The sequence below is a fragment of the Apiospora phragmitis genome, assembly GCF_038363925.1.
Source record: "Apiospora phragmitis strain CBS 135458 chromosome Unknown utg000006l:1.0-5683423.0:1.0-5690449.0, whole genome shotgun sequence".
Taxonomy (NCBI): Eukaryota; Fungi; Ascomycota; class Sordariomycetes; order Amphisphaeriales; family Apiosporaceae; genus Apiospora; species Apiospora phragmitis.
Genome location: NW_027117404.1, coordinates 2,388,658 through 2,405,026, shown reverse-complemented (window position 1 = coordinate 2,405,026; position 16,369 = coordinate 2,388,658). Strand labels below are relative to the sequence as shown.

At 51.3% G+C, this 16,369-nt stretch overlaps 6 protein-coding genes across 6 annotated transcripts; 2 read left to right on the top strand and 4 right to left on the bottom strand.

The window, feature by feature from the left end:
• Nucleotides 1–566: 566 nt before the first annotated feature.
• PG994_005998 (uncharacterized protein) lies at nucleotides 567–2,233 on the top strand (the record flags this gene model as incomplete). Its single annotated transcript, XM_066857407.1, has 5 exons — nucleotides 567–821; nucleotides 886–909; nucleotides 975–1,167; nucleotides 1,221–1,604; nucleotides 1,776–2,233. 5 exons carry the CDS (start codon nucleotides 567–569, stop codon nucleotides 2,231–2,233), a joined length of 1,314 nt encoding a protein of 437 aa, XP_066716676.1.
• A 553-nt stretch (nucleotides 2,234–2,786) lies between these two features.
• On the top strand, nucleotides 2,787–4,001 carry PG994_005997 (zinc finger protein; the record flags this gene model as incomplete). Its single annotated transcript, XM_066857406.1, has 1 exon — nucleotides 2,787–4,001. The coding sequence occupies one exon, from the start codon at nucleotides 2,787–2,789 to the stop codon at nucleotides 3,999–4,001; it is 1,215 nt and encodes a 404-aa protein (XP_066716675.1).
• A 1,349-nt stretch (nucleotides 4,002–5,350) lies between these two features.
• Nucleotides 5,351–6,799, bottom strand: PG994_005996 (uncharacterized protein; the record flags this gene model as incomplete). Its single annotated transcript, XM_066857405.1, has 1 exon — nucleotides 5,351–6,799. The coding sequence occupies one exon, from the start codon at nucleotides 6,797–6,799 to the stop codon at nucleotides 5,351–5,353; it is 1,449 nt and encodes a 482-aa protein (XP_066716674.1).
• A 1,279-nt stretch (nucleotides 6,800–8,078) lies between these two features.
• Nucleotides 8,079–8,990, bottom strand: PG994_005995 (uncharacterized protein; the record flags this gene model as incomplete). Its single annotated transcript, XM_066857404.1, has 3 exons — nucleotides 8,079–8,265; nucleotides 8,489–8,773; nucleotides 8,881–8,990. 3 exons carry the CDS (start codon nucleotides 8,988–8,990, stop codon nucleotides 8,079–8,081), a joined length of 582 nt encoding a protein of 193 aa, XP_066716673.1.
• A 2,003-nt stretch (nucleotides 8,991–10,993) lies between these two features.
• Nucleotides 10,994–12,598, bottom strand: PG994_005994 (PH domain-containing protein; the record flags this gene model as incomplete). The annotated part of the gene is given in 4 exon segments (XM_066857403.1): nucleotides 10,994–12,091; nucleotides 12,109–12,156; nucleotides 12,216–12,434; nucleotides 12,506–12,598. The coding sequence occupies 4 exon segments, from the start codon at nucleotides 12,596–12,598 to the stop codon at nucleotides 10,994–10,996; spliced, it is 1,458 nt and encodes a 485-aa protein (XP_066716672.1).
• A 1,404-nt stretch (nucleotides 12,599–14,002) lies between these two features.
• Nucleotides 14,003–15,941, bottom strand: PG994_005993 (arrestin; the record flags this gene model as incomplete). Its single annotated transcript, XM_066857402.1, has 2 exons — nucleotides 14,003–15,803; nucleotides 15,877–15,941. The coding sequence occupies 2 exons, from the start codon at nucleotides 15,939–15,941 to the stop codon at nucleotides 14,003–14,005; spliced, it is 1,866 nt and encodes a 621-aa protein (XP_066716671.1).
• Between the last annotated feature and the right edge of the window lie 428 nt (nucleotides 15,942–16,369).

The following is a 16,369-nucleotide window of genomic DNA, read 5'->3' as shown; positions in this document are numbered from 1 at the left end:
GTCTAACAATGAATCGTATCCTTGAGCAAATGGGGGGAATAATGAAGGTAACAGGGAAGAGTTCAAGCCGGTGGTGGTGACACATGGATTTTGGAACAGCCAACTTGGATCGTCTAGAAGCTGGTCTTGATCATTGCTATCCATCATGGACAATTTGAGTCTCGTTGCGGTTTTCAATTGAAATGGAGCGAAATTCTCAATCAGGCCGGGAAAGACTTTTAGTAATGTACCTTCCCTTTCAGCTGACACGGACTTGTTCTTTCCATTCTTTTTGATCGAGTGTGGCTATGTAATTACTTATGCATGCATGCGTATGCCTGCACGCAAGTACCGCCTTGTTGCGCCTGTTGCCTTGAGAATCTGCCTAACTTAGGCCTCCCGGATGGGCAGTGTCAGCAGCTGCTACATGAATTATATCCAATCAAATGTCTGCCCCCTTTTCAATTGGTTGAGCGTCACCTCATGTGGAGGAGAGAAGTCGTCCCTGCGAACCGCAAAAGCCCAACTCCTCCCCCTACTTCCGCAAAACTTGAACTGACCCTATCTAATTACACTACTGCCACAATATGGCGGACAATTCAGCCTTCGACCGAGCCTTGGCCGATTTCAAGGCTGGTTTGAAGAAGAAAGACCAAGAAACATTCAAGGCAACTACCAGAGAAAGCATGCTGAAGGAGATTGAACAGCTCCAAAAAGTTCAACAGAGTCGAAGATTAGGCCAGAATCTCGCGCGAGTGAAGCCCTTTGTCGAGGCCATGGGCCAGTTTGGCAAGGTCATCGAAGTCTTCAGTAACGTGTCCGAGATGGTGGCTTTTGTATGGGTAAATACCGCTACCCCAAGTTCAACCTTGTCTATTTGGGACTCGAACTGACTGATTTTGACAGGGACCAATGAAGCTTTTACTCCAGGTTAGTTGACACCTACCGTATTGCGTATTTCGTACATGCCCGAGTGAAATCTCACAGTATAGCAGATTGCAGGTGCATTTGCCAAAGCATTCCACGAATTGCTCGACATGTACGAGAAACTCGGAGAAAGCATTCCCATGGTGTTGCAGTTCGAGAAGCTGTTTCGAGAGGATGTTAACATGCGCAAAATGCTTTCTACCATGTGGAAAGACATTCTAGAGTTCCACAGGCAAGCATTGAGATACTTCCAACAGCCGAGTGAGTGGCGTCAGTCTATAATCGATACCAAACGTTTTGCTCATGTGCTATAGTGTGGCGACAACTATTCCAAGCGACTTGGGATACCTACAAGTCGCGGTTTTCGCCCCTCATCGAGAACATCCGGGGACATGGCCACTTGATCCAAACCCAAGCAGCTCTTTCCCAGATCGAAAGTTTTCGGCGCGATCAGGATCTTCGGAACGCACAATTTAACGAGATCAAAGAATCACACGAAGCGCAGAGGCTCACGGACTTGAAAGCTTGGTTGAACCCACCCATGGTCGAGGATGACCAGTATGAACTCTCCAAAATCTGGAAGAAATACCCTGGGTGTGGTCGATGGCTCTTTCAAAACCAATCTCTGAAAGAGTGGCTTAATCCTCTCTTTCCTACCATTCCGCCACTACTGTGGATGAATGGGATGCCTGGTGCAGGTGAGTACCACATAACGGCCGCTATGGGGCAAATGTTGACCACAGATTAGGCAAAACTGTCCTGTCTTCACTGATAGTGGACGAGCTTCAGGGGTTAGACTTCTCCCCCTGATATCCTTTACTTCTATTGCAAGCATGGAAACCCCGAGAGGAACAACTACGCTTCGATAGGGCGATGCTTTCTATCGCGGCTCTTATTGAAGTACAAAGACACTTTGGTACCCTATTTCTACGAAAAGTTCTCCAACAGCCCCGATCCTGTGCTTGGGTCGTTTGCAATGATTGAGCTACTCCTTGATGTAGCCCTGAGGAATTGCACTGACGCATACATCATAATTGATGGTATCGATGAGTGTGATCGCGATGAGCGCCGTAAAATTGCTCAGTGGTTCCGGAACCTAGTTGAAGATCTCCAACCACCACGGCAAGACCGAGTCCGTTGCCTTTTCGTGAGTCAGGATGACGGTATTGCCCAAAAAGACTTCAAGGGGCTGGAAACGGTCAAGATCAAGAGGAAGGACAGTCGAGCCGACATTCAAACATTCAGCAAAATATCGGCCGACGAAATACAAGTCGCAACAGATATTCTCGATGAGCTAAAGGCCAAGGTCGCATCCAGAGTCGAATAAGCTGCTGATGGTAAGTCGACAATTACACAGAACTCATTTCCGTAAGACGAAGCTCACCAAAACAACAACAACAAAAAGGCATGTTTTTGCTCGCAAAGCTTATCATAGAAAATCTCATGCAGCAAACATGCATGGAGGACGTTGAATACGAGCTTGAAGAGGAGACTCTACCACGGGAACTCAAGCAAGCGTATGCCGGCCTTTATCTTATTCTTTCATGTTTGAAGCACGTACTGATTACTCCCCCCACCCCCCTCAGGTATTCACGCATAACACATTGCATATTTGATAATGCGTCCTCGTCGGCACGGGCCTCTTCTTTGTTCATTCTGCGATGGTTAGTGTCTGCAAAGAGGCCAATCAAGTGGCATGAAATACAAGCAGCAAAAGCCATCAACGTCGATCAGCAGAGCGTTGAACTAGAGAGGCGTAGGATTCGAAGAGACGTCAAAGATTTGTGTGGTCCGTTGGTGGAAATACGGGAAAATGGCAGTTGAGCTCGTCCACCTGACTGCAAAGTCGTGAGGCACATTTAGCCCCTTTCACACTGGCCATGCGACTAATATTTTTCAGCTTTCTTGTTGAAGAGAAACATGTGGACATGGCTCGTATCGAGGTTTCGAATGCGGCACTTTGTTTGGACTACTTGAACATGCCAGGTTTTAGGACGGCCAACATCACCATTAACTTGGTACCGAGCGGGTACTACGCCTTCATGAATTACGCCGCCCCTTATTGGCTGCGGCATCTCGAAAACGGATTAACACAGGCAGATTATGACTGCGACTTGTTGCTGGAGTTGCAGGAGCCTGTGGAAGCCTTCCTGGCCATTCATTTCACAGCTCCGACCAAGCAGTTCTACAGATCACAAGACAATGTCAGGAAGTTACAATTTTTTCGAGCCTTCAAATTTTACGATAACCTAGAGACTGCAGTGGTGTCGACAAGGAAGGAACTGACGTTCCTAGGTGAGATGAAACCAGGAGAAGTCGCGTTGGACCTAGCTTCAGTTGTGTGTACAGTACGTGGGTATCTCGAGGCAGCCTATCTCAATGCGACTGAAAAGGTTGACCGCGACTCCTTGGAACGAATCTATGGGGAGAACATGTTCAAATGCCCAAGGCTGAGCTGTCATTACTTCTACCTGGGCTTCCAGACACCTCAGCAGAGGGAATCTCATGTGGAGAAACATACTCGCCCGTTTCGCTGCGACATCATTAGCTGCCCTTCATCAACAATGGGTATGAGCACCATGAAAGAGCTTATAAAGCACAAGAAGGACATCCACACGATAATCCAAGAAGATGACGAGGACGACTTCCCCGAGGAGACAGAGCTGGCCCCGCCCAGATCACCAAAGCCTGCCGAGACGACAACAAAGCCACGAGAGCCTAAGGCTCCAAAGCCACTCAAAGTCAAGCGGGCTCGGATAACCGAATATCGCTGTCCCCAGTGTCAGAAAGTTTTCAGTAAGAAGTTCAATCTCGACTCGCACATGATCACGCACGGCGGAAGGCGGGACTTTCTCTGCAACGTGTGTGGAATGGGGTTCGCGAGAGAAAATGACAGGACCCGGCACCAAGCAACGCATCAGGAGAAAGAGTACGAATGCGGTGGCACCTTGAACAATGGTCAGTCTTGGGGGTGTCACAAGAAGTTCGCCCGCGCTGATACTTTGAAAAACCACCACAACTCGGTAGCAGGGCGGGCCTGTATCCAACCCTACCTCCAGCGACAACAGGAAAGCCTGTATGGGCCAAGCCTTTGATGGCGCAGGGTAAAATCAACATAACATGTACGAATAAGCGCCGGTGGAGGAAGAAAGCCTTTGCCCGCACTGATTATTATTAACGTCAGTTAGATCAGAGAACATATCTAGAATTGTTCCATGCAAGATGTTATGGAACACCAGATGCTTGTCATGTTTATTGATACCGATATTTACAGAATGTCCTAACTATCTAGTATCACAGAAAATGTGCTTAAGACAAGTTCTTAATATACGCCAGTACTAGATTTAATGGATACTTTCTTATCACGTGACAGCCTCGATATACACCTACCTGCATACCCCTATCCTAAGGCGTGGCATAGGAGCGTCGTAATATCTATCTTGGTTATAGGCTCGTATGACTGAATTCCATTGAGAAGTGATCGAGTGAGAAGGTATAAACAAAACCTGCAAAAAAAGAAAAAGAATAAAAGGACAACATCCTTTAGGCCCGACTCCAGCTTACTAGACAGTCGCGCCCCCTTCTGGACTTGGCATCACCAAGTCCTTAGACAGGCCATGCCCACCAGCCATGGTTATCTGTCTTTCGGGTATTTATTTTTTACGGGTCACCATCCCGGCCTAGTAGCAGGCTGGTCGTGGTCGTGGTACTTAATCTTTGATGTTTGTGACTGCTGTGTGATTGTTAGGCTTATTTGGGATCGTGTACTGGTGAAATGTAGTGGTGGGTGAGAGTTGTTGTAATTGTGTTTCGTAAGATTAACCACTTGGCCAGCGAACCGGCAACCAGACTGCTTGCTGGTTGAGAAACTGGGCTGTTATTAGGATTCATGTAGATAAGGTAGGTAGGTAGGCACCTGGTTGTTCTTCTGCTGTCCTATGCGAGTACTGGCAGTGGGTGCTGGGTGGTACAGCTCGATAGAGGGGTTGGCCACCGCGAACCTCTGGCTACGGGACGCGTCCATCGGGGCACATGTAAGCCTATGGCCTGGAAGCTCCTCCTGCAGCTTATCTCCATTACCTACTTACCTAACTTACATACACTCACCTTACCTTCTATTGCTATCGGATCATCGCTGAAGCATGGAGCAGCTTCAAACCGTAGTCATACCTACTCGCACCTGGCCGTCTTCACCAATGTCATCCGAAGTATTCTCTCAGCACGCCATATTGCCCATACTTCAATCCCAATATCTAATACTTCTCATACACAACCAAGATGGTAACTCATCTAAAATAAACGCGTCTATATTTCTATCGAGAAACTTTGTGGTTGGTTTACCTTACTCCATATTTTACCCCTTTCCGCTAATGACCCACCAGCGCAACTCAATCATACGGCTCCTCAACTGCGAGAGCGACACAACGAAAGCCCTCAATGCTCGCTACCGCAGATAATAGAAGCCACTCTGTGCCTCAAACAACGGAAACCCCGAAGAGTCCACGACGGGCAACACCTGCTCCTTCCGCTCCGCCTCCCGCCGAAACTCCTCCCCCCAGCGCCGCACCTCGTCCTCGTCGCTGTAGTCGCTGACCGCCGCGTGCCCGTGCCCGATCTGCGCGATCTGCGTCCCCGTCGCCTGCGTGCTCTGCGGCGCCGGCACGGAGCTCTCGAGCGCCCCCGTGCGCGCCCCTCCTCGCAGCAGGTCGCGGCAGAGGTAGGGCTCGGCGCCCAGGGGCCGGCCGATCCCGACCCCGTGGCACGCGCCGCTACGCACGGCGTCGGCCATGCCGGCCGCGGTGCGGAACCCGCCCGTCACGTACACGAGGGTCTGGGTCAGTAGGGGCCGGATCATGTCGGCGAACTCGATGAAGTAGCTCTCGCGCGCGCGCGTCGATTCCTTCTTGTGCTCGAAGGCGCGGCCCTCGAAGGTGCCGCCCGAGAGGTCGACGAAGTCGACGCGCCCTTCGTCCTGGAGCCGCAGGCACAGGTCGCGGCAATCGGCCGGGGTCGAGCCGCCCGGCTGGAACTCGACCGAGTTCAGCTTGACGCAGATGACGAAAGTTGGGTCCGGCACCCGCCGCCGGATCTCGGCGATGACCTCGAGCACGATGCGGCTGCGGTTCGCGAGGCTGCCGCCGTAGGCGTCGGTGCGGTTGTTCGTGGTCTGCGACAGGAACTGCGCCAGCAGGTAGCCGTGGGCGCAGTGGACCTGTACGCCGTCGAAACCCGCACGGTGGCACAGGTACGCCGTCTCGCCCCAGTCGGCGACCATGGACTGGATCTCGTCCTCCGACAGGGGGCGCGGCTTATTGAAGCTCGTGCCCATCCACTGCAGCTGCAGCTGCACGTCGCCGGCGCTGACGGGGTGCGGGTTGAGGACCGCGTTGCCCTGGCGGCCCGGGTGCGAAATCTGCGCGATCATGAGGGACCCGTGCTTCTTCGCCGCCGCGGTGACGCGCCGGAACGCCTCGACGCGGTTGTCGTGGTCATCGCAGAGGACGGCATTGCCGTAGCCCTCGACGGCGTCGTACTTGAGCATGATGTTGCCCGTCACGATGATGCCGATCTCGCCCTCGCCCCAGCGCTGGTACAGCAGGTCGTACTCCTTGGTTGGGGACCCGCGCGCGCTGATGTCTTCGTCCCCTTTGTTCCATTGACATAGCCGCTCCGTCATGGGGGCCTTCAGGAACCTGTTCTTCGCTGTCCGCCCCAGAAGGGGAACTGGAGCGGCTGTCTCAGGATGTCCAATTCGTCTTGGGATAAGGCGGGTCCTTTGACGCGCAGTTTGCCTCCCCCGCGAATCAGCCGGCTCTACGCTTTCATGAGCATAGTTATCCGCCTCGGGCTTACCGGTGGCTGTAACCCCGTCATATTCGACCGCCGTTGCCATGGTAGGGGACATCACAGAGCCCAGTTCGGTTCGGCCACGTCGGCTTCTATAAAACTAAACACAAATAACTCAGGGGGTATCAGGTCAGTTGAGAGAATGAAAGGACACGCAAAATCAAAGGCAAGGTAAGCACAAGCATAAGGTAAGTAGACGTAACACGTCTGCGTTTCGGGCTTGACTCGGCTACTAATTATCGTTATCGGCTAACCCCCGCAGTTGCGGATGGTTCCGCCGCCGTTCCGAATCTTCGGCATGCTTATCCGATTTTTATCGATTTAGCCATCGGGACACCTGATGCTTAAGATGACTCCATATCTCTCCAGTCCCCAACCCATCAGATCCCTGTTTCTACCTCTCGGGTCCTTTTATACAGCTCTACTTCTGGACTTGAAAGTTATTGGATACGAAACTGACTACGATACATGCAGAGCAACATCATTACTACCGCCACTTGAGTGACATTCTAAGCAGTTTCAGCATGTAGTCTGGTCACTAATTTACAGGTTTCCTGAATAGTCTCGTGTCCAAAGATCGCCAAATCTGATAAACGGAAGACTCTATTATTCACCAACCACCTTTGACCATTGAGTATAATCATTTTAACACAGAGCCGCAATTAGCAAATAATTAGTATTATTGTGTAGTATTTTTGTATTTTCTGCTCGCTATAAAGCAGCATTTCGATACCAAGGGTGATATAGTCCTGATGATCGAGACAAAACTTCTAGATACATCCGTGTAAGGAGGGAGGAGAGACAGAAAAGGAAACAACCAGACTGCGTAATATAGGCGTGGGAGTGAAGTATATAGGTATATTCTAGATGAAACTATGGACAGTGTAGCCGACCCCTTAAAATATGAAGACAGTAAAAGAATGTATGTAGTCTAAGCGAAGAAGAAACGAATATGAAGTGGTGGATATTAGCAATAGAAGGCCCTACTTTGTCCCTTAAGTAACAAGCCAAATAATGAACCAAGGTTGGACGATATGCTTTTGATGCAAGGAATAACCAGATATGCCCCGGTATGCTCTAAAAAAAAGAAAAATTTGAAGAAAATAAATTTCAGCAAGAAACCAGAAAAGAAACCTTTCTCCTAAACAATGCTTTTGCTTTTCTCTGTATCCGAACTCATATCGTCGAAAGATCCAACGAACACGTCGTCTAGCCGGACCATTCTAGCACGACGACCCCGTGAGACAACACGCAAATAGGCGGTCTCGCTCTTCCAGGATATCTGGTTCACGGCCCATGGACCGGTAACCCATTGCTTACCCAGTTTAGGCCTGATCCCAGCTGCCGTCCGGATATGTCGTGTAGTCCATCTGATTGTCCATGGGGAAACCGCCGCCGGAAGCATCCATGTATTGGAATGGTGCCGCCGCCGTGTTGTCAGTAGGATAGGACATCCCATCGTAACCGTATACCGCTGCATTCTGGTCGAGTGGTGCTTGGATAAGCCTTGAGCTGCCGTATCGGTATAGCCTGACCAGTTGCCGGTGGCGCCATACGGGTTCGTGTCTTGGTATTGTGCCGGATTATAGTTGCTGTTGTTTAAACGGCATTAGTAACCGGCATCATGAAGGTTAAGCAAATTTAGGGGCAACCAGTGTTGATATGTTCATGTGGTGTCTTAGAAGTAGTTTGGGTACTGAAGAATGAACAAAACAGGGGGGGAAACAAATCTTACCTGATATTTGTCCCAGGATAATTGAGCGAGTAATTGGCATCGCCTGGTTGGAATGTCGAAGCATTCGCTCCGTAGCCAGTGCTGGTCGACTGCGCTCTCTGTTGGTACGCGTGCGCGTCACCCTTTCGACGCGATACTTCCGGCGATGATGCCGGGATGGAAGACCCAGCGCCTTCGTCCGCGCTGTCGCCGTCACTCGCCTCGGGGCTGTTGTCCGACCTGCCCTTGCGCTTCTTGTACTTCCTCTTGCCCCATTTGTCCAGCTTTTGGCGGTAGGCGCGAGTTCTATTCATCATTTATTAGTGTATGACACGATACCACCCTCTAGGAATTATCATCTCTATTGTATTGCTGCAGGAATAGGGCACAGATGGGTATGGGGTGGTGCTCACGATGCCACAAAGTTATAGTCCCTCTCCATAACCTCCATCACTTGCGCAAGTGTCTGGTGTTCATACAGGGCCAAGATGGTCTCCTTGTAATTATCCCAGTCCTTCGTCATCTTGGGCAAATATGTTACTGGTTTTTGTTCTGTTTTATTCTTTTTGGACCCAAACCCTTGGGAACTGATGAAGTTGATGTTGTTGCTGTCGTCGTTATGAATGAAGATGGGACTCCGAGGTGACGATGGAACAGGGATGTAGGGATCTATTCATACTAGATCGCGTTCATCACCACCTTCGTCGAGAAAGCCTCGTTGGGCATTTTTTTTTTGCTTCTTCTCCTACTCCCATAACACGAGATAAGGCTCTACACATGCGCACACGTATATTATGAGAGCCTCAAAGAAGAAGTAACCTTCTACGCGGGTGTGTGCCGCTGTCATCACAGAGCGGGTCTACTCAGGAACAGTATACTTACTCAACCTTGCTATTTCTGGATAGCAATTCTTCGGACCACTCGGGAGATGGATCGAGGGGTGAAGATATAGGTATTGACATACCAATTAATGCCATATCGAGTGGTTCAAGCCTTGCTTGATATGGTGATGTAAGTAGATAAGCAAGTAAGCCCAACCCAGCCCATTGGAATGGTAGACCATCGTAGCATCAAGGGCGTGTTTCTTTCGGCGGCAGAGAAGATGAAATATGCCTTGGCAGAATAATGAGGTATAGGTGAGCAGGGGGGTTCATTAGAGCCACCGGAAACCTTCCGACTGACGTCTACGATATCCACAAGGTGAGCGCCTCTAAGCATGGCAAGGCATGCCAGCTGCATCACAGCTCGGGTAAGGCCATCAATCAGATCCAGCCCCCTTTTCCCGCTGAATATGGAACCAGGGATACGGTATTCTCTGCTTGTTGCTGGTAATTGGTGGCAGAAGCCACATCACTATAATAAGCTCGTCGGACCCCATCAGCGAATAGGGGATGTATGTGTTTGTATGGAGAATCCATACCGGGATCGCGTCAGCCCGCATCAATTAGGTAAGACATGGGTTCTCATCCGTTCTTCCAATCAGCAGAGACATGTGCTATTGGAATCGGCCACAGACTAAGGTTATTGTTCCGCATCAGGTAATCCTTCGGCAGCACCGCCGTGGGATGATGTCGTTGTTGAACTTATGCTCAGCCTTACCCCACGCGTTGAATGGTGAATCTTGGTCCCCCCTGCCGGATGTAGATGACGAACTCGCAAAATCAGCCGAAAGCGGAAAAAAAAAAAGGCTAGGCGTCTCGTTCCACGAAGGATAACCAACCATCTCGTATCTGGTTGTAGTAGGAGTAGTAGATATCAGCGAGTGGCTGATGGTTTCAATTGAGAGATACATTAGGCGGTATATACGGTAGAAATCTTGAGGAGAAAGGCCTGTATGAGCTGGGGTTGCTGTTTGTCTCACAGCGCGCTTATGCGGTGGCACATTCTCACAGGTCTACCTATTACTGTTGCACAACCCTCAAACGAAATGGGATATGGAGCATGTGGCTTCACCGGTCAATGATGTCGATTAGGGGTATCCTCGAGTTTCCCTGTTGGCAAACAATCTTCCCCAAAGCTTCTCAAGACTACGACTGAATCAGTTGAGAAAAGTGCACTTTCGAGTCTGCCTTTCTGCAAGCCACCCCCAGACGTCGCTGACTGAATTGAGGTCTGCTGCGTTGCTATTTTTATTTTCAGCAGGATCCGAAACTAGTGAGCTGAATGCTGCCACGAGCGTCAAACACGAACACGACGGGTCGCGTCTAAGTAAGCATGAATATCATTAAAACTGATTAGCAATTGGATATCGAAACGGTCGTGTTAAAGAACCCGTTCTTGCAAAAAGCACACCTGCGCCATGTCTGCCTCGTGTATCAGCTGATCATCTTTCGCTGCAAGGCTGAATCGCATCGTATCGCGTCGCATCGCATCGTAACTTTATTTCTTCCATGTCTGTATTCTATTCCGCCATAGAATCACTTGCTCCGCGCATTTCACGAGTCAACGAGTATCGCGACGTGGGCGCTTTTCCATGCTGCGCAGGATTTCACTGCGTTTATGCGATGCAGCAGCCCAGCTTTCTCTCTAAACAGCTGGCTTCTTGTCTCCTGTCGCAGCCGCTGCACCCGGCGCACCTGTCGCACCTGTCGCACCTGTTGCAGGCTCCACGGGAGACATGGCTGTAGGGCTGGAAACCGTGTCATTTTCAGTAATGCCAGCCTCCTGACCCTTGTCTGAGGCTTGCGTCTTCTCGGCAACGGAGGCGGTAGCTGAGGATCCGGAGCGACCAAGAGGTGACGCGGGCGTACTCTCAATGGCGCCAGAGCCGGAAGTACCGGCCGCTGCACGGATAGCCTCGTACCATTTCTGGGCATCGGCGGGTGTGTGCGCCTTGAAAGAGAGTTCGGACGCGCCGGCAAGCTTGCTGCTGAAGCTGCTACTCTTATCCTTGCCCTTGACGTTGAACTTGTCACCGCTGGGAGTGCCAATCACTGCGTCGGGCAGGTAGATCGAGAGTTCAGGCTTGGGGTCGGCGCGGAAGTTGTCATCGTCCTTGAATTCGTGAAGGAACTTGGAGGGGGTCACGACGTAGTAGCCTGTCTGCGTTCCCCATGACAACTTGTTTCGCGATTTCCGCTCCAAACTTCCCTCAATGAGGGGCTTGGTCGAATTGTGGCCCTGGTTTGGGAAAGTAAGAGCATCGACGCTGCGCGGCGGCTCATTCGGGTCCACAAGTTGATGGCCTTCTCTGTGCTGGAAACCCTTCCACTCGAAATCTGGCGGGATACGTTGAGCAGTGCTCAGCATATCGGCGTATAGCGCCCTGGTCTTTTCGGCTTGGCCGCCCGCAACAGAGTTGAAAGCCTCCATGGCCTGCTGCACGACTTGAATCACATGGGCCTCAAAATCTTGGAAGTGGTTTTGGACCGTGATAAGGTCGTTTCTGTGGTTGTTCTCTTCCATGCACTGCTTGTTGAGTCGGTGGAGGACACCACGTTGGAGGACATATGGGTCTTCGCTAGGGTTCATCTTGCCGCCAGCGGACTCGTAGGAAGCGGAGTGTTGGCCCAGAAGCTCGATGTGCTTCTGAGTGGTGTTTCTGGCCTTTTCGACCTCCTTGGAGCTCTTCTCGGCGCCGGACATGATTTCCTTGGTTTTCGTCTTGATCTCCTTGTGCAGTCGCTCGAGAATGGGAGGACGGTGCCCTTGAGGGTTTTTTCGGTCTCGGCGTTGGAGTTGATCATAGCCTTTTCCACAAGTTAGAACAATGCTTCGCAAGTGTCGTCTATTGGGTGGTCATTCGTACCTGGGTGTTGACCCGCATGTTTTCGAAGAAGCCCGCGACACCCCCGAGTCCCTGATCGAAGTGCCTACCCTCTCTCAGCGGCTGAGAGATAGTCTTGAGTACCCTCTCATATTCCTTAGCATGCGATTTGTGTACTTTCTCCGTGGCCGAAACATATTCTTCGAGGTAGGCGACGGCGTGCTTCCAGGCTCGAAGCCGTTCGGAAAGGAGACCGGCGGTCTGGGATCGAAGGGCATCGATTAGCTACAATCCTCGCTTGTTGTCACTGCACGATTCGGTAGAAAACTCACGCTGGCCGGGTCGAAATCAAGCACAGCCTCGTCACCAAGGCTACTCATAGTAGTGCCCTGGCGCAGGGGCATTGGTTGGGAATCTGCGCTCATCTTGTAAAGCGGCACGGGGTTGGAAAAGGTAGCGATGGATCAATTCGTTCGGAGTCGGACACGTCGCGCGACCGATGTGAAGCGTGGAAGATAAAATATATATACCCGGGGTCTGAAGGATCTGGGAAGCATCAAAAGGAATAACGTCTTTTCTATTGCGACACTGTAGGGAGGACCAAACTAATAAGAGGGGGGGGGGGGGGTGACGATATGGCGTGCGGCAGATGCTGAGGGGAGCTCTAGGCCTTTGGCGCTATTGAAGTTGCGAGGTTGTTCGGGCCAATCAGGGGCGACCCTTGACGTCGATCATTAGGCCGGTGGGACAAGAGACAGCCAGCGAAGCTTGTGGTTCGGTGCGGATGCAAATGCGCAAGATGAGATGGCATGACTAGCCTGCCTACCCTCAATGGAACGGGCTAGACAGTTCTCAGCCGGATGGTAAAACAGGATACATATGAAGTGATGGGGGTTTTCCATTGATGTCGAGGTCATAGACGTCACGATGGATTGCTTCTATTCGACACTTCACAAGCCGTCGATAAGAAGGCTACAGTAGATTTGGCACGTGGCACCAACTGGTGTCCACAACTTCCAGCCATTGAAAGCAATCCCTCATTGCTTTAGCGCTGATGACGTCAATCGCGACTTCCAAATGCGTGCACCTCGATTCTTCGATGCTACATACATGTAGTAGTACTCCGTATGAGAATAGCAACAAGCAAAGCAAGCACTTTAATAAAATCAAGCATTTCAACTCAATCTTGCTTCACCGCCACGATCAGACGGCACTAGATTGCATGTTTCGTAATTTGCCCATTCCTGGACGAACGCTCGGCATTGATTTGCCAACCTTCCTTTTGTTGGGTCCCATCAATTAAACTCCAAGTTTCGGGTCAGCAGCGTGGATTCAACATGACATGAACCCAAACCTGCCCGCCGGGTCGTGGACAGTTGGAGGTATAACCTAACGGTTTTCTTTGCTAATCATAGCTTTAGGTATAAAACATGCATCACGCTCACATGGACGATTGCGTTTGGAAGGACCAGCAAGAGCACGAATCCCAGCATAGGCCAAGACATGTTGTGATTGGGTAGGCAAATTGTCATTAAGTTTGTAAGTTACCCAGAAGATGCATGTAGAATGCGCCATGCCATCTATCGCTTCTCATAAAAAAAGACATGAACAGTAGGGGTATATCCAAAGCAAATAATTGAAATGATCCAATGATCCGACCCAATCCGCTTGTAATAGTCGTATGTATGTAACGCCACGAAGTTCCGTACTTCAATCTCCTGTCTATTTGTGTGGTGATGTCCAACCCTACCCAAACGCCCCGAGAAAGCAAGTCCAAGCAAGAACTATCCTGTAGTAACGATGGAGAATATGTGTCAATTCTTCTGTTTTTAGGTAGCCGCTCCTCTGGACGGTATCAGTCGCGACAGGCGCTCGCCATGGTGGTCACCGATCGAATGCGATGAGAGAAAGCTGGCGAATCCGAGCGAGTTGCTGCGTCTTGCCGATGGCCGGCGGGCCGGCCGTGTTTCGCGAAGTGTCTCGGCCGAATCGCCTATGTCCTCGGTGATGGTTGCCAGCGGATCGTTTACGGGAGCCCTCGTCGGCGAGCTCGGCGCGCTCATGACGCTGAAGTAGTCCGGCAGCGTGACCGTGTCGGCGAAGCTCGAGTTTCGAGCCAACGGCGTCCTTGTAGCGGTATTGTAACTCGGAACTTTGCTGAGCTGCGCCATATCTACATCGGGTAGGTCGAGGTGTTCGGGCGGTGTGCTGTGGCCAGATGTTTCGGGCGAATGGTGCTCTTCAGCACTAGTTTGTCGAGACAGTTCAGCCGAGTGGGGCAGCGAAGATTCCGCCGTATGATCGCCATCGTGCGAATAGTTATGGCTGGGTGTATTGATCCCCGAGTGGGATCCCATCGAGGTGTAGGAGTTGTTTCTGTGGGTTGGGTCAAGGGACACGTTCTGTAGTCTCGATGAGAGCGCAGCTGGGGTGACTGCTCCGCTTGCTAGCTGCGACAAGTTCTCGTGCGACCCAGCGCGCGACTGGGCGTAAAATGGTGTGTTGATGCCGCTCTGCATCCCATTGGGCGTTATGCTGGGGTCCACGTTTTCGTATAATTGGTCAAGGACGTGGAGCCCGTAGCCTGGTGGTGCCATGTTAGACTGATCATGATCGGACACGGTACCCTCGGCGGCCTCTTGTGCTTCCCCCGAGACTACGTTGCCATCGTCGTCCAGAGAGATGTTCGGCGAGATGAAGATGGTGACGGGCAGCGTGGCCCTTGATTCCGAAACATGACCATCGGGGTTCTTGAGCGCTACAGTGAGCTTGATCTTGTGGCGAATCTTGATGCCCTCGGCCGTGCAGTCTTGGAGACACTTCGACAGTTTCTGCGGCAGCGGCAGTTCTCTCGTCACCATCCACCCCTCTTGGCCCGTCTCGTCGATGTTGTCCTGCCAGTGGTCATCCCGCTTCACTTCGAATTTCCAATTCGTGACCTCGCGCTCGGCTTTGTGGATCCTCGGGAGCGCACTATAGCCGGGAACAGAGAACTCCTGAGATTCCAGAAGCCTCACGGTAATCTCGCCCATCTCCAGGCCCTTCAATAACGGTGTAAATCGCATTTCCAAAGGAATTTGGCTGCCAAACACAACAGCCTTTTGTGGGATCACAATCGAGTATTCCACCTTGTTCGGCCAGATATTCTCGACACTCATGGCGTGGTTGAATTCGAGGGCGGCAGGGTCGAGAGTCCGAATAATGCGCACTCTCTTGAAAGCATGGAGGTTCTTGGCGAGCTTACCACGAGAGACGGTGGCCTTTAGGAAGTAGCTAATACCAGTCTGGTAGAGACCTTCCACGCTTTCCAAGGTCTTGCCCTCCAGGAGCAGCTCGAAGGGCCATTCGTAGTTCCCTGCGGCAAGAACATGCGAGTGATGGTCCTGTCCGAAGACAAACGGCGGCCAGCTATGCCTAAGAACGGTCGTCGTGCGGTCGATCTTCTGGTTGTGGATTCCGGTTGGCGTCTGTTTCCCCTCCATCCAGGCGATTCGGGCGCTACCCGTTAACCGCAGGTGGACATCTTCGACTCTGAGTGGTTCTCGGAGGCATAGTACAACGACTCCCTTGAGGAGCTGGCCCGAGGCCTCGTCCGTACTACCACGGAAGACGATAAAGTCGCTCTCGAGTCTGGATAAGGGGGTTAGAACAGACGGGGCGCAAGCCATAGACTTGGGCGCCTATGGCAAGGCAGAGGGCTCACCTGATCTCGAACAAGGCGCATGCATTTCTACTAGCCACCGACGTGAAAGGATTAAAGGACGGCATGTTGCGATATTCAGTTGCGGGCAGTTAGCCCGGTCGTGTATAGCGTGTTTTCAGCCTCGGTAATGATACAGCCAAGGTGTAAGTTGCAAGCAGGCCGCAACTAGGACGGGTCTAAGCATATGAAAAGTTCGGAGCAAATGGGCAAAGCAAGAAATAGACAACCCGTGAGGCGAGGGAGTCGTCAGGTCTTTCAACGTACGAGATTCACCGGGGAAAATAGGAACGACAAGACGAGAGAGGAAGCAGGCACATTGTGGAGGGAGGGGGCGACAAGATGGAGTGGAACCAAGATTGATTTATCTGTTTGAATCGTTGCAGTCACGGTAGGCCGGGTTCAGGTACGTACATACTAGGCTAAGCCGCCAGTCAGTTATTTCCAGGAATCTTGGGATCACTAGGCGATCCATCCCATGAGGAAATTCTAACGA